This window comes from Chiloscyllium punctatum, chromosome 19 (genome assembly GCF_047496795.1).
Source record: "Chiloscyllium punctatum isolate Juve2018m chromosome 19, sChiPun1.3, whole genome shotgun sequence".
Taxonomy (NCBI): domain Eukaryota; kingdom Metazoa; phylum Chordata; class Chondrichthyes; order Orectolobiformes; family Hemiscylliidae; genus Chiloscyllium; species Chiloscyllium punctatum.
The window spans coordinates 61,710,410-61,727,878 of NC_092757.1; the positions used below are offsets into that span (position 1 = coordinate 61,710,410).

The 17,469-nt window shown below is 41.4% G+C and overlaps 1 protein-coding gene across 1 annotated transcript in view; it reads left to right on the top strand.

Annotated features, from left to right (window-relative positions):
* Positions 1–3,553: 3,553 nt before the first annotated feature.
* Positions 3,554–17,469, top strand: part of LOC140491400 (eosinophil peroxidase-like) — an 81,811-nt gene continuing 67,895 nt past the window's right edge. Inside the window, exons 1-2 of the mRNA XM_072589519.1 lie at positions 3,554–3,597; positions 6,341–6,414. Of these exons, the coding sequence (XP_072445620.1) occupies positions 6,342–6,414 (73 nt within the window). The 5' untranslated portion in view covers positions 3,554–3,597; position 6,341. The remainder of the gene's footprint in view (positions 3,598–6,340; positions 6,415–17,469) is intronic.

Genomic DNA, 17,469 nt, shown 5'->3' on the forward strand with positions numbered 1-17,469 from the left:
CATCCCCTGGGGTCTTCAAGAGCTCTCTTGCGGGCCCCAGTACATGAGCACACTAGTCGCTTGATTGCAATCGACATACGCTGATCTTTGTTTGGAAGATGGTATCAGCAAACTCCAACAATAGTTGCTAAATTGCAACTGGAAAATTAAATTGAAAAATGCCAGATTCCAACATAATAAAGGAAAAAGCAAGATTGCAACTGGTTTTCAAAAGTTTGTCTTGACATTTAAAAAAGTGCTCAGGCATAGATAAACATGTGGATAGCTATAATTCCTTTCTTATTCATTTGATAATTGAGAGACTGCGTGTGTGAAAGTCCCTTCTTCGATTGCTTGGAATGCTACTCTTGGTCAAAATCATATCTTTCTCATTGTTCCCCACTTATCACTTCCTCCCTCTCCATCCAATGCATTCCTACGTTTCATCACCTTGGTTACATTTACAATAAGCCATATGCCAAAATCTGTCAGTGTGCTACATTGGGTTATCACTTAAATTGCAAACCTACTAGAAAATCACCCTGACTATAGTCAATTTCAATGCAAGTTTCAGTTCCCAAATTACTTAAAATTCAACTCTATTGTCCTTAGTTAAAGATCAAAAAGGATTGTTTCAGTTTGTAATTAAGACTCCTTGAGAACAACCAAACGCTGACAGAACACTTGTCAGAAACCAATCCAAATCTCTTCCCATTTTGCTCATAAATGTCCTTGAGAATTGAGGTGTGAATTTTGCAAACCAGACCTTCTGCTGTCCCACGCATGCATAAACTCCAGCATGAAGATAGTGAGTCACAATCATTCTATCAATAATGCTGTCGGCTTGGCAGACTCCAAAATCGTCAGCCTGTCTCTATCAAATTAGTAGGCATTTTAACTTGTTAACATGCCAGTTAATCCAAACAATACAATATCTATGCCAAGGTGTGAGCAGCTGAATGAGAGTCTACCATCCACCTTTCAGCACCTTCAGTGAAAGAGCATGGAGGAAGAGAGATTTAGGGGTGCTTTGAGCACATCACAGCATACTATTGAAATGGTTAATGTCAAGGAGATAAGACTAGCATCTCAAATAATAATGGCAAAAGTGAAAGTATGACTGAGAGCCTTGGAGGGAGAATGATCTTGGCTTAGCACTGTGAAGGGTTTGTTTCTATATGACTTTATGAGACCTAGTCATATAAAGCTCTGTGTTTCCTTAATAGATAATAAACCTGTTACTGTTTAACCCAGAGGAACAACAATAAACAATATTATTGCATTAGTGAGGCATCAGATAAATTTAAAGACATCTTGAAAGCCTTCAACAACTAAGTCAATCTCAAGGAGCAACAAGATTATGGAAAGGATCAAATTCCATAAAGACTCCAGAAACCAATGGATGCTTTAATTAATTACTTTTATAGGCTGGTTGATGGAGTTGTAAATGGACACCTAAAAACAGAATTTGTAAGAGATTGTATTGTAGTCAGTATTGCTGATGAATCCCAATCAGACTTATTGTAATCAAAAGAAGATTTACCTGAGAAAAGAAGACATAGTTGCAAACAGACAGAGCTGTGTAAACAAAATAAAGCAATACTCAGAGGTGAAAATAAAACCTTGGCTCAGGAAACCTCCAGTGATCAGATAGCTTAAACTTAGATAAAAGAAGCATCACAGAAGAATGTACGCTTATGAGGGAAAGTGCAGGACATCATAAAGGCTTGCCAGTGTCATGACCATGCCTTTAGCTGCAATGGTCCAATACTGTAGAATTCCATAATAAACCTCCCTGTCTCTCGTTTGTCTTTAAAACACCCGTGTTTGATGAAGTTTTTGGACACCTGCCTTAATAACTCCTAATATGGCCTAGTGTCTAATTTTGTTGCTAGTGCTCCAAGAAGAGCTTTTGGGACATGTTAATGGCACCAAGTAGATGCACATTGTTACTTCTAAAGAGGAAACTCACCAAACGCTTTACAGAATTTCAAGCCAGCTATATTAGTTAAATGCACTTTATTAAGTAAAATATTTACCCCCTTAAAAATTTTTGATATCTTATGAGACATAACCTAGGGCTTCAAAGTTCACACCTGTGAGCATATGAAGTAGGTGCAGAAGTAGGCCATTCAGCCCTCAAAGCTATTCAGCCATTCAGTAAGATCATTGTTGATCAGAGTATGTTTGAAGTTTCACATTTACATCTGCTCCCAATACCCTTTGATTCACTTGCCTAACAAAAATCGATGGAACAAAACATCCTTAAAAATGTTCAATGACTGGTCCCAGTGCCTCTGTGGCAGAGTTCCAAAGTTGCACAATCTGCTAAGCAGCTTTTTTTTTCATTGCAATGCCCTTTCCAAGCTTTCACCTCATGTAAAATATTTTTTATGTTGTATACTACTTATATTAGGTTTGTGATATTTGTATGCATTACACAATTTTGAATTGACCTCCGGTCTCTATTGATTGTACAGTGTGAAGTTTCATTTGTACCATCATAGAATCTTTTAACATAACCAAACTATATTGGTAAAGATTGAGTGTTTCATTATCTATTAGTTTTGGAAACAGGTCTGTTCCCTGTGACTTGCTGTGTCTATGAAACTACTGAATATTTCGACAACCCTCAAAATCTGCATTGCTATGTGTTTAAATAAACGTCTTGGAGCAGTGGGAGACCAGAATTGACAGAATTTGAAAATAAAGGAAATGAGGCAGAAGTTACAGCCTGAGACGAATAGCTTTAGGAGCTTTTTGAAGTAAGAGCAAAGTGAAATTCAGAAGGCAAGAATGGCTGAATGATCAACTATAGATAATGGAGGGGAGAGGTTCAAGGAATTAGTGGTTATCTGGAGTCAGAGGAGTAAACTGTGACAGGGTTGAACTGTGATCATAGGTAATACTCAATGCTGCGGCCAGGACTGGGTTGGAGGCTGAGGCTGAGGCTAGCATCCATGGGGATAAATAGTAATTCAGTCTGTCAGGTTGGGATGTTGGACTAGAAATACTGATGGCAGAACTGGGTTTGGAGATGATTTCAAAGTGAAATGAAGAAATTTTAAATGAACCTCTCCGGGCATCTGAAGATAAAGAAGCCCAGCAATGACAAAGACAATGGGTGTGACGGGCACTGTAGAGAAATGTATACAAAGCACAAGGTCTCATTTAGCTGATAAGTGTTGGTTTCAAGGTCCTGCAGTGAGATGGTCACTTCAAAATCCATAAAGATATTAGTAAAGACTTCAATCATTCATTACAATTCTTTCAGTTAAAAAAGGATATTTTTATTGGTGTACTGTTCTCCACAATATTTGTTGTATCTCAACTTATGAACTAATGCTGGTTGGAATCCATGTATGTCTCTGTGTTGAAAATGTTTTTCAATTACACAATATAAGTTGCTGCCCTATCAATCCAAATACTTTGCTTATCTAAGTGCCTTACATCACCTTCATGGGAAACTCCTTTCTTTCTAAAATTTAAATTTGGTTCAGAAGGTCAACATCTCATGTGATAACAGAATATTATATAAAAACGCCAAATATACCAATTTTCTGAAACTCTTGATGCAGAGGCTCAGCAGGTGTCACTGTTGGTGCCATCTCTATAAAGGTAGGTAAATGCATTAAATTAGTTACTTTTAAACAGGTGTTAATTAAAAAACTAGTTATAGCAACTATCTAATGACAGCATTAACTTATTCTTTGATCAATGAAGACAGATCTATCTTTGGAATAATTGTATTTTACAAGGATTATTAGGTGTATGTGCTAAGCTTTGCTGTGCATTGCTGTAGATAGGTGAGGACAGAGTTGAGAATGTAGGATATCGACTGTTTACTGGTGAGTGGACGGGTGAAATTCTCTGGATTTTTTTATTGCTACAAGTTAAGCTTCCTGGACTGAGGAATATCTTTGACAAATTGACAGGGAAAAATATCGGTGCCAGTTAGATGAAAACTCCAGAATTATTTCTGTCCGATTATGCACAAGTAACGTAAAACCAAAGTTTTAGTGGTTAGTGTTTATTTGACAAATAACATAACTACATGGAATCAATCAGATTCATTCATCTAAATCTAAACAGGAAGCTTTAGCACTTTACTGACATCCTCAACTGTGAGTTACTAATGAATAGTGCGAGAAAAACTTCAAGTTAATACTGCAATGACTGAGCATAAAGTGGACCTTGAAGCCACACATGGAACACAAACCCCAGTATTAGCACAATCATATTGTGAGCTCAGACAAACTGTAGGAAATCCAATTCAATCCAGCACTGGCTGACACCAAGAACTGGATCTAACTCCCACAGACACAAGTGATAACTTGAAAGAGCCTGAGCCAATTTTTCAGTTTGTGATGATGCAGAAAGTTTGATTACAACAAATAAGTGAACCTTAAAAAAAAATGAAAAAAGATGCCTTACTCCAGAATTCTATACTATGCTGAGGTTTCTGATCTAGTGTAGCCGGCTGTTCAAACATATTTGATTTATTAGCTGAATCTTGCATTCTAAAACATGAATTTTCAAAATCTAAACTTAAAATTCTCAGTGGGACAAAGGAGATTGAACTGGAGATGAGATTCAACTGAAGTGGCAAAAACAAAATGCACAACAAGCAATGGCTTGATGATCATCAACCATCAAAAAACTTTCACAGCTACTGCACCAATCAGTAGACTTAGAGCCATAGAGTCATAGAGATGTACAGCATGGAAACAGACCCTTCGGTCCAACTCATCCATGCTGTCCAGATATCCTAACCCAATCCTATCTCACCTGCCAGCAACCAGCTCATATCCCTCCAAACCCTTCCTATTCATATATCCATCCAGATGCCTTTTAAATGTTGTAGTTTGTACTAGTCTCCACCACTTCCTCTCTCAGCCCATTCCATACATGCACCACCCTCTGCGTGAAAAAAATTGCCCCTTAGGTCTCTTTTATATCTTTCCCTTCTCACCCTCAACCTATGCCCTCTAGCATACCAAACGCCTTCTTCACTATCCTATCTACTGGTGGAGAAAGTCAAAAATCACATAACACCAGGTAATAGTCCAACAGATTTATTTAAAATCATAAACTTTTGGAGCACTTCTCCTTCATCAAGTGAAGTGGGCCAGTAGGTGAACCAATAGATTGTCATGGATGATATAAAGAAACCAATAGTCCTCCATCACTTCAACACCCATAAACTAATAGGCTACCAATAGACACAGAGTCAAAAGTGTGGCGCTGGTAAAACACTGCAGGTCAGGCAGCATGTGAGGAGCAGGAGAATTGATGTTTCAAGCATAAGCTCCTCATCAGGAATGTGCTCTTGCTCCTCAGATGCTGCCTGACCTGCTGTGCTTTACCAGCACCACACTTTTTATTCTGATCTCCAGCATCTGCAGTCCTCACTTTCACCTCCCAATGGACACAGGCCAAAGATTGATTTCCAAGGCTGGCACACATCTACCAAAAGACCACATTAGCCAGTAGGTTACTATGGTTGAGAAATACACCAGAGCAAATTGATAAGGATCAGCTGGAAGATTTCCTTCTCAGATTAGACCATTGTTACCTCAGGCATTCTCTCCTCTTCTCAAAACCTGAGACAGATATACTAGCCAGAATTTAACCTTCTCTCTCCTAGTATTTCACCAAGGTTTTAGATACATAAAATGCCAACACATTTCAAAGTTTTTAGAATTTCTTTACCTGTTCCTTTAAAACATGGCATATACCTACTGCAGTTGTCAAGGGTTAGATTAGCACCTACCCACTTTCCAAATATTTAGCAACAACTTCAAAAACAAATAGCCCTAACTTTTAGAAGATTTAGAATCTTTGCATGATTTTATTCAATTTAAAGGCGAAACACAACAAACAAATGACCAAAGGGTAATGCAACGTTGGCCTTTATCTCAATTGGGTGTGAATGCAAAATGTTGTGAGGATAATTAGAGGTGGACAATAAATGTCAGTGATACCTGCATCCAAAAAACAAACTTTTGGCAAATTCTATAAAGCTCTAGTTAGATTTTGTCTGGTGTACTACATTCATTTCTGAACAGCAAATCTCAGGAGGCACATAGACTCTGGAATGGCTGTTATACAGAATCACCTGAATGGCTAAAACTGTTATGTTGGGAGGACAAGTTGCACGCACTCAATGTGTATGCCTTCTACTAATACATATAATAGAGTAAGGAAGCTATAACAGTGGCACTTCGGCTGATAAATTTATTTGAAAGGGTATATAGAGAGGAATTATTCACTTTGGTTGAGTGATTTGCTTATTATGACCATATGTTTTGAACTGATGGAGCCCAATCCCTGTGACATGGATAGAACGTTTTTCTTCCAGAATGGTGCCCATATGGTTCCTGGGAATGTCCATTGCTGGATTTCTCCTTACTGAGATCATTGGGGTTCCAGCAGGTAAGTGACTGAGTTTAGTGCAGAAGCTTTAAAAGCAGATTGTCTTTGCTAATTTTTGTTTCCGTAAAGGTAAATAAATAAAGTGATTGCAGTCAATGAGGAAATGTGTTTTAAGAATTCAAAATGGCAACTTACAAAAGACTCCTTTGCAAAATTATGAGAAAATGTGTGCTTGGAAAGTTAGTTTTGAACAGGAAGCAAAAAGACAAATTTGCGTCACTCGAATTCAATGATGGAAGGGTGGATAGATCGAGTGACATTTGCTGTGAAACAAAGTTGCAGAGTTGCCAGAGCGTGCAATGGGGAGTGATTCTGAAGATCATTTAATTTTAAAAATGTCCAAATTTTAAAAATGTCCAAATTTTAAAAGTTATGTAAAGCACAGATCTGGAGGCATGAACAAGGCAACAGAATTCATTTTGGAAGGTTTCAGCAAACTGATGGCAAAGGTAGCAATGGTTTCTATATCGTGGTATGTCAACTTCCAGAAGTCCTGGGTGTTCAGTCAGGACAGATTGAACCATCTGCTCTACAATGGGGAGACCAAAGCATAGACTGATTGACCGCTTCACTGAACACATACATTGTCTCTGCAAAAAAGACCGAGAGCTTCCAGTTGCCTGTCACTTCAACACACCATCGTGTTTCCCTGGCCTACACCTCTGTCTCAGACTTGCTGCAGTGGTCCAGTAAAGCTCAGAGCAAGCTGGAAGAACAGCACCTCATTTCCCATTTGGGAACTCCAAAGCCTTCTAGCCTCAATATTGAGTTCAACATTTTAGAGCTTGAGGCACCTTCTCCCTTGTCCTTACCCCAACCCCGACACACCAGACCTTGTTATCAGATGGTCTGCTATTACACACTATCCATTGTTAGACACTAATTGTCCCTATTAGCAGAAATGCATTTTCTTAGGCTGACCATTATCCACTACTTTGTCTTTCCAATTGTTCTTCTCTCTCTTTGGGCTCTGTCTCAACCTATCGTATATTCCTTATCCCTTCCCCTCCCCTATCTTCTGCATTATAAAAAAACTTTACTAGCCACCATCAGGTCTGAAGAAGGGTCACTGGATCTATAACATTAACTGTGATTTCTCTCCACAGATGCTGGGACCAGCTCAGATTTTCCAGCAATTTCTGTTTTTGAACTGTTAAGGAATTGATGTAAATTCTATTCATTGTCAGGGAATGTCCGGAAAGGTAAAGAAAGTTGATTTTGTGGAAGCAAGGAAGGGAGAGAAAGTAAAGCAAAATAAACTACTCTAATTTGACGTTCCTAACATCAAAAAATCTAAGCTAATACTAGGAACATTTAGACCATCAAATCCACATATGAAGGAGAATAACTATCTCATTAAAACATAAGGCATTTCAAATACAAGGGTTGTTTTAATAGGACATTTGAATTGCTGAAATATAAATTGGAACAACTCAAATGGTTCAAAGTATATGGATCTAATGCACGATTCAAATCTGACCTTAGACACACTTGACTATTGGTGACTATTCTTTCAGTTGTCTCAGCTCAAACTAGTCACATTATATTTTCCCTCAGTCTCTCTGCCTTATTACCCCTCACACTACTTCAAACATACCTCTTTAATAAATTTTAATCACTGTCCTCATTTTGACTTCTTTGACTCAGTGTCAGTTTTTATCTGATTGTCTCACAGGGTACAGTTTCCTATTGCAATGATTCTCTATCAGTGTAAGTTGCTTCGTGACCCAGTGTTTAATGGAAGCCCTGAGGAGTAGCACATACTTCAGTTCCTTGTAAAATAATGAGCGTGATTATCAGGAGGAAATTTGAGTATTATTTTAGCAGTGATAGCCCTAAGATTAGGGGAGGATGCATGCCTTCAGAAGGGGAAAATACCAGCTGATCAACTTTCTTGATATCTTTGAGGAAGTGAAAGTAATTATGAATGAATTGAGAAATTAGGTTGAATTGTGGGGAAAGATGTGGGAATTCACGAAGCCTACATGTTGCAATCATTACTATCTCGACTATTTTAAAATAAACATGAGCCAGCTTGCCCTGTAACAAAAACTCAGAGACCAATGGAAAATTACTCGAGACACTTACCAAAATTAAGTCAAAATGACATTACCAGGGGTGGTGATGTACCCCTGCCATACCAGTCTGATAACTATTTCTAATGTGAATCAGTGGCTTGGTTTTAGAAGTTAATGTAATTTGGTCAGATTTACAGATAATATTAAAGCAGGGACAAGTGAACCAATGTGAGCCTTCAAAAAACTACAGAGTGAGTTAAATGAGCAAATCAATAATAGTGACAAATGAGGTTTAACGCAACTATGTAATGTATTTAAATGAATCTATAATAAATGTAAAAATTACATATAGGAACTAAATTGGCAAACATTTACTTCATGAATGTCATTAATGTAGATAGTTATTAAATTATTGGAGACTGAGGAATAACAATAGATTCATTACACAACATGCCCACCCAAATCAGGGGAAGCAATGGCTAGTAGTATTACCACTAGACCAGTAATCAAGGTAATGTCTTGGTGACCCAGGTTCAAATCCAGCCATGGTAGATGGTGGAATTTGAATATGATAAAAATCTGGAATTATAAGTTTAATGATGACAAAGAGTCTATTGTTGATTTTTACTTCGGAAAATCTCATCTGGTTCCTGAATGTCCTTTAGAGAAGGAAACTGCCATCCTCACCTGGTCTGGCGTATATGTGACTCCAGACTACCAATGTGGTTGACTCTTACCTGCCCTCTGAGCAATTAGGAATAGTTAATGGATGCTGGCCAAGCTGGCGATGCCCTTATCCTGCAAAGGAATAATAAAAAAATATCAGAGCAGTAAACCAAGGAGGATGGCAAAGTACAATATAGTGTGGGGTAGATTTTTATTTTAATTGTTTAGCCAGTAATCTGGGAGGTTGGATTAAATGTGATTTTCAAATTATCATGTCATCTTATATTTTGTCAAAGATGTTCTGATCGGAATATATTTCAAGTACCTGAAAAATAAACTCTCATATAAAAAGAAGGTGTTGAGAGTGTTAAAAGCATCTTGAAGCTTCTTAGAGTCGTAGAGTTTTTAGAGCACATAAAGTGGCCCTTTGTATCTATACCAGTCATCCAATATCCATTTATTCCCATTTGCCAACACTTGGCCTACTGCCTTGTTTGCTACAGCATTTAAGTCTTGATATAAAGAATTCTTCAATGTTTTGAAGGTTCCTGTCTCTACCACCATTTAAGGCAGTGAGTTCTAGATACTACCGCCTTCTTTTATTTTAGTCTCTCGTGGGACATGGGTGTCACTGGCTGAGCTAACATTTATTGCCTGTCCCTCATTGCCCTTGAGAAGGTGGTGGAGAGCTGCCTGATACAGCACTGAATGTTGAGGTACAAACAAATCTATTCATTAAAAAGTTAACACAGCACATCCACCACTCATAGGAAATGTCACATTTGAAAATGTCACAGAGATGCTTGCTTTGCTGGAGGGGAAGAGAGAGACAAGCCGCTGCAGATGATTCTCTGACTATGACAATAAGTAAGTCTGCTTTATCTGACCCCTCAAGTGACAAAGCATCTTATTTCCAAACATCATGTCTCTTCAATGACCTTGAAAGTATTACGCATGATTCCTTTTCTTCAAATTCCCTCTAAAGCTCTGATTTCTTACCTCTAAAACTGTGCCCCTTTGTATATAACTCCACTATTAAGGGGAAAATTTCTCCCTATCTACCCTCTCTTTGCCTGTCATAGAGTCATCGAGCACAGAAACAGACCCTTCAGTCCAACTCATCGTGAATAATAATAACACCAGAATTAGAAAACCCCCTCAGATTTCTCTGCTTTAAGGAAAAGAACCCAAAAATATCTAGTCTCTCCCTTCATAGCAAAATGGCTCCAGCCCGTACAATATCCTGATGAATCTCCTATACACTCTCTCTAGTGCAATCATATCCTTCCAATTGTGTGGTGACTAGAACTGTACACAGTACTCCAGTCATGGCCTCAGTGATGTTGTATACAGCTCCATTATAACCGCCTTGCTTTCATATTCAATGCTTTCACTAATAAAGGCAAGTATTCCATATGTCTTCTTAACTACTTGCCCAGCTGTGTTGAAGGATCTATGGAAGTACATGCCAAGGTCTCTTGGATCCTTTGTACTTCCTTGAGCCCCATCATTTAACATATACCCCCTTATTAGTTTTCCCAAAATGCACTACGTTATACTATTCAGAATTGAATTCTGTTTGCCACTGTCCAGCCCATCTAACCAGCTTATCTATATTGCCCTGTCGTCTAAGGCTTTTCTCCTCGATATTTACCACAACACCAATTTTGTGTCATCTGTAAATTTACTGATCATATCTTCTACATTCATGTTTGGATCATTGATGTACACAACAAATCCATTAATCCAGCACTGAACCCTGAGGTATACCATTGGACACAGGCTTTTATGCACAAAAACACCCTCCAACCATTACCTTCTGCTCCTTCTTTGTAATCAGATCACTCCACCTTTTGAAAGACCATCCCTTAAATTACATTGTATTCCTCCAGAACAAGTCACTTTCACATTCAGCCAGTACATTTCTAAACATTAAATTGATAGACTTTGATGAGTAACCATAGTTTGGATATCATGATTTTTCTTATTATTTGCTTTTTGAACCTACTTATGCAATATGAGCAAAGATGACAAGGCCAGTATTTATTGCCAATCCTAATTACCACTGAGAAGGTGTTTGCAATTTGCTTCCTTAAATGTGATGTAATACTAAGGAAATTGCTTGGATCCTTGTGGAGGGAGGTGGAGAACTCCATTGCAGCAATGGAAGTGGTGAGAACATGGGCGAGGGGGCTGCCGGGTGGGTATCTTTTCCTGTTAAATGCTTACCTTGTGAATCAGCGGAGCAAAGGCCATACAGAAGTGGACATGAACACAGGGATTGCTCGGTACATGAGTTCGAGCTGTGGCTGAACCTGAGACACTGCATGTGTAGTGTCTCCCACCTATCTTCCTCCTCTAACCAAAAAATAAAGACTGTATGTGCAGGGTTGGTAAGCTAAGGCTTTTTAAAAATGTATTCAATTCTCTTGGCAATTTAGAGCAGAGGGGATGTATGCTAGGGCAGTTGCATGCTCCTTTTGCAGGATGTGGGAGGTAAGGGTCACCATTGGTGCTTCTTCTGACATAGTCTGTGAGAAGTGCACCCACCTCCAGCTCCTCACAGACCGCATTAGGGAACGGGAGCTAGAGCTGGATGAACTTTGGATCATTCGGGAGGCTGAGGGGGTGATAGAGAGGTGGTATATAGAGAGGCAGTCACACCTAAGTTACAGGATAAAGGTAGCTGAGTGACCTGAGAGGGAAAGGAAATAAGCAGACATTGCAGGGACCTCTTGTGGCCATCCCACTCAACAATAAGGATACCGTTTTGGATACGGTTGGGGGGGAATGACATACCAGGGGAAAGCCACAGCGGCCAGGGGTCTGGCACTAAGTCTGGCTCTGTCACTCAGAAGGGAAGGGGGGGCAAAAGGAGAGGGATAATGAGAGGGGATTCAATTGATAGACGAATAGACAGGAGTTTTTGTGGTCTTAAAATGAGACTCCCGGATGGTATGTTGCCTCTCGGGTGCCAGGATCAAGGGTGTCTCGGACCGAGTCTGCAAGATTCTTAAGGTGGGGGAGAGCAGATGGAGGTCATGGCACACATCAATACTAATGACATAGCTAGGAAAAGGGATGAGAACCTGAAAAGTGAGTATAAGAAGCTAAAAGGCAGGACAAGCAGAGTAGAAATCTCACGATTGCTAGTAGTGCCACGGGATAGTAAGGCTGGGAACAGAGAGTGAGTGCAGATGAACATGTGGCTGCAGAGCTAGTGTAGGAGGTAGGGAGGGCTTCAGATATGTTGACCACTGGGATACCTCTGGCGAAGGTGAGACCGGTACAAAAAGGCTGGGTTGCCTTGAACTGGAGGGGCACCAATATCCTGGGCAGGTGATTTGTTAGAACTCTTCAGGAGGGTTTAAATTAGTTTGGTGGGTGGTGGGAACTGGAGCTATGGATCTGAGGATGGAGCAGCTGGCAAACAGCCAGATACAGCATGCAGAGAGTCTCTGAGGAAGGATAGACAGTTGATAGGGCAAAGTTGCAATCAGTGTGATGGGTTCAAGTGTGTCTACTCTAACACAGAAGTATCAGGAATAAGGCTGATGAACTTAGAGCGTGGATCATAACTTGGAGCTACAATATCGTGGCCATTACAGAGACTTGGATCTCATAGGGGCAGCAATGGTTGTTTTTGTTCCAGGGTTTACATGTTTCAAAAGGACTGGGGGGAGGTTAAAGAGGAAGGGGAGGGGGAGTGGCATTGCTAATCAGGGCTAGTATAGCAGTTGCGGAATGGGAGGTCATCAAGGAGGGTTTGTCTACAGAGTCAGTATGAGTGGAAGTCAGAAACAGGAAAGTAGCAGCCACCTTTTTGGGAGTTATCTACTAACTCCCAATAGCAACAGAGGCATGGAGGAGCAGATTGGGAGGCAGATTTTGGAAAGGTGAAGGAGTAACAGGGTTGTTGTCATGGGTGACTTTAACTTCCCTAATATTGATTGGACCCTCTTTAGTTCAAATAATTTGGATGGAGCAATTTTTTTCAGGTGTGTCCAGGAAGGATTCCTGACTCAATATGTCGATAAGCTAACAAGAGGGGAGGCTATATTGGATTTGGTGCTGGACATTGCACCAAGCCAAATGTCAAATCTCTCGGTGGGAGAGCATTTCGGTGATTGTCATCACAACTCCCTGACCTTTACTATTGTCATGGAGATGGATAGGAGCAGATGGGTATATAGTATTTAATTGGAGGAGGGGGAATTACAATGCTATTAGGTAGGAACTGGGACGTCTAAACTGAGGAAAGATGATCTCAGGAAAATGTACAAAAGAAATGTGGAAGTTGTTGAGGGAGCACTTGCTGATACTGCTGGATACGTTTGTCCAACTGAGACAAAGAAGGGATGGTAGGGTGAAGTAAATTTGGGTGACAAGGGATGTGGAACGTCTAGTCAAGAGGAAGAAGGAAGCTTACTCAAAGTTGAGGAGGCAAGGATCAGGTAGGGTTGTACAGGGTTACAAGGTAGCCAGGAAGGAACTGAAGAATGGACTTAGGAGCACTAGAAGGGGGCATTAAAAAGCTTTAGCGGGTAGGATTAAGGAAAACTCTAAGGCATTCCAAACTTAGAGTCATAGATTTGTAGAGATGTAAAGCACAGAAACAGACCATTCAGTCCAACTCATCCATGCCAACCAGATACCGTAACCTAATCTAGTCCCATTTGCCAGCACTTGGCCCGCATCCCACTAAACTCTTCCTATTCATATACCCATCAGATGCCTTTTCATAGAATAGAATCACAGAATCCCGAAAGTGTGAAAACAGGCCTTTCAGCCCAACAAGTCCACACTGAACATCCAAAAAGTATCCCACCCAAACCCATTCCCCATTACTCTACTTTTACCCCTGATTAATGCATCTAACTCATACATCCCTGAACACTACGGGCAATTTAGCATGGCTAATTCACCTAACCTGCACATCTTTGGATTGTGGGAAGAAACCCACGCAGACACAGGGAGAATGAGCAAACTTCACACAGGCAGTCACCCGAGGCTGGAATTGACCCCGGTCCTAAGCACTGTGAGGCAACAGTACTAACCACTGAGCCACCATGCTGCCCCATTAACAGTATTTAAATGTTTTTAAATACTTACAAATGGATTTAAATACTTTTAAATGCTGTAAATGTACCAGCCTCCAGTTTTCTCCTCTGGCAGCTCAGTCCATGCACACACCACCCTCTGCGTGAAAAAGTTGCCCCTTTTGTCCCTTTTATATCTTTCCCATCTCACCCTAAACTATGCCCTCCAGTTCTGGACTCACCCACCCTATGGAAAAGACCTTGTCTGCTTATCCTATCAATGCCCCTCAAAATTTTCTAAACCTCTATAAGGTCACCCCTCAGTCTCCAATGCTCCAAGGAAAACAGCTCCAGCCTATTCAGCCTCTCCCTATAGCTCAAATCCTCCAATCCTGGCAACTTCCTTGTAAATCTTTTCTGAACCTATTCAAGTTTCACAACATCCTTCCTATAGGAAGAAGACCAGAATTGCACGCAATATTCCTAAAGTTGCATAACGAATGTTCTGTACAGTCGCAACATGACCTCAATGCTCTGACCAATAAAGGAAAGCATACTAAATGCATTCTTCACTATCCTATCTACCTGCGACTCTACTTTCAAGAAACTGTGAACCTGCACTCCAAGGTCTCTTTGTTCAGCAACACTCCCTAGACCTTACCATTAAGTGTATAAGTCCTGCTCTGATTTGCTTTTCCAAAATGCAGCACCTTACATTTATCTAAACTAATCTCCATCTGCCACTTCTCAGCCCATTGGCCCATCTGGTCAAGATCCCATTGGAATCTGAGGTAACTTTTTTTGTTGTCTACTGCACCTCTAAGTTTGATGTCATCTGCAAACTTACTAACTATACCTCTTATGTTCCCATCCAAATCATTTATATAAATGGCAAAAAGCAGTAGACCTAGCACCAATCTTGTGCCACACCACTGGTCACAGGCCTCCAGTCTGAAAAACAACCCTCCACCGCCACCCTGTGTCTTCTACCTTTGAGCCAGTTCTGTCTCCAAATGGCTAGTTCTCCTTGTATTCCATGAGATCTAAACTTGCCAACCAATCTATCATGAGGAACCTTGTAGAACACCTGACTGAAGTCCATATAGATCGCTTCTACTGCTCTGCCCTCATCAATCCTCTTCGTTACTTCTTCAAAAAACTCAACCAAGTTCGTGAGACGTGATTTCCCAAGCATAAAACCAAGCTGATGATCCCTCATGTCAGGAACAAGTGAATGGCCACAGTGAGGGTAGAGTCGATCAGGGATAGTGGAGGAAACTCATGTCTGCAGTCAGAGGAGGTAGGGAAGGTGATTACTGAATATTTTGCTTCAGTATTCACTATTGAGAGGAATCTTGCCATTTGTGAGGACAGCATGAAACAAACTGATATATTCGAAAAGATTCATATTAAGAAGGAGGATGTGCTGAAAATTTTGAAAAACATAGTCCCCTGGGCCTAATGGGATATAGTCAAAATTAGAGTGGTGCTGGAAAAGCGCAACAGGTCAGACAGCATCTGAGGAGCAGGAAAATTGATGCTTCGGACAAAAGCCCCTGATGAAGGGCTTTTGCCTGAAACATCGATTTTCCTGCACCTCCGACGCTGCCTGACCTGCTGTGCTTTTCCAGCACCACTCTAATCTTGAGTCTAATCTCCAGCATCTGCAGCACCCACTTCTGCCCAGACAGGAATATACCCTAGAAGTGAGGGAAGAGATTGCTGTGTATTTGGCAATGATCATTGCAACCTCACTGTTGACTGGAGTAGTGCCAGATGATTGGAGGGTGGCAAATGTTATTCCCTTGGTCAAGAAATAGGGATAATCCTGGGAATTATAGACCACTCAATCTTACATCAGTGGTTAGAGACAAAAAGAAACTGCAGATGCTGGAATCCAAATCTCCCTCTGTGGAGCTCTTCTCCTGCCTTCAACCTTCCTCCTCCACTTGGTCATCCCCTGTCGTCCTTCTACCCCCCCCCCCCCCCCCAGATGTCTTTATTGCTGACTGCTGATGTGACATCGACCTCCTCAATTTCTCCACCCCCCTCCTCCACTCCTACCTCACCCCTCCGAAAGTGCAGTGCTCCACTCTCTCCGCACCAACGCCCAGTTCACCATCAAACCTATTGATAAAGGCGGTGGTAGTCTGGAGAATGGACGTCTATGTCACAGAAGCAAAACGCCAACTCTCCGACACCACATCCTACATCCACCTTGCCCACGACCCCACCACGACCCATCAGGCCAAAATCACTCACACTGTCTGTGCCCTCATTGTCTCCAGTGATCTCCCCTCCACTGCCACCAAGCTCATAGTCCCCCAGCCCCACACTGTCCGGTTCTACCTGCTCCCCAAGATCCACAAACCAAATTACCCTGGCCAACCCACTGTCTCGGCATGCTTCCAACCCACCGCACTTATCTGTTCCCACCTCGACTCCATCCTCTTCCCATTGGTTCAGGCACCTCCAACCTACAACACCAACAACGCCCTCCATCTCTTCAGCAACTTCCAGTTCCCCGGCCCCAAGCACTTTCTCTTCTCGATGGATGTGCAGTCCTTATACCCCACAAGGATGGCCTCCAGGCCCTCCACTTTTTCTCCTCCAACAGACCTATCTAATCCCCCTCTTCTGCCTCGCTGAATTGATTCTCGCCCTCAATAACTTTTCCTGTAACTCCTCCCATTTCCTCCCATCGGAGTTGGCCATAGGCACTCAATGGGCCCCAGCTACACCTGTTTCTTTGTCAGATACGTCAAACAGTCCATCTTTAGTACCTGAATGGGCACTGTGCCCCAGCTCTACTGCCATTATACTGATGACTGCATCGGTGCAGCATCCTGCACCCAGGCTAAACTGGAGCAGTTCAACGACTTCATCCACAACTTCCACCCCGCCCTCAAATGCACTTAGTCCATCTCAGACACCTCCCTCCCCTTTCTTGACCTCTCCATTTCCATCTCTGGCGACATTCGCCAGACGGATGTTTACTACAAACCTATAGACTCTCATAACTACCTGGACTAGACCTCCTCCCACCTAGTATCCTGCAAGAACTCCATCCTGTTCTCCCAATTCCTCTGCCTCCACCCCATCTGCTCAGACGAGGAGACATTCCACTCCCAAGCATCGCAGATGTCACGATTTTTGAACAACGTGCTTTTCCTCCCTCTGTCATCCAGACAGCTTTTCAATGCACCACCTCCATTCCTCGGTCCATTTCTCTAACCCCACCCCCATCCCAAATGCAATAAGGATAGAGTCCCTTTTGTCCTCACCTGGCATCATCCTTAAATACTTCTGCCAACTCCAAGTAGACCCCACCA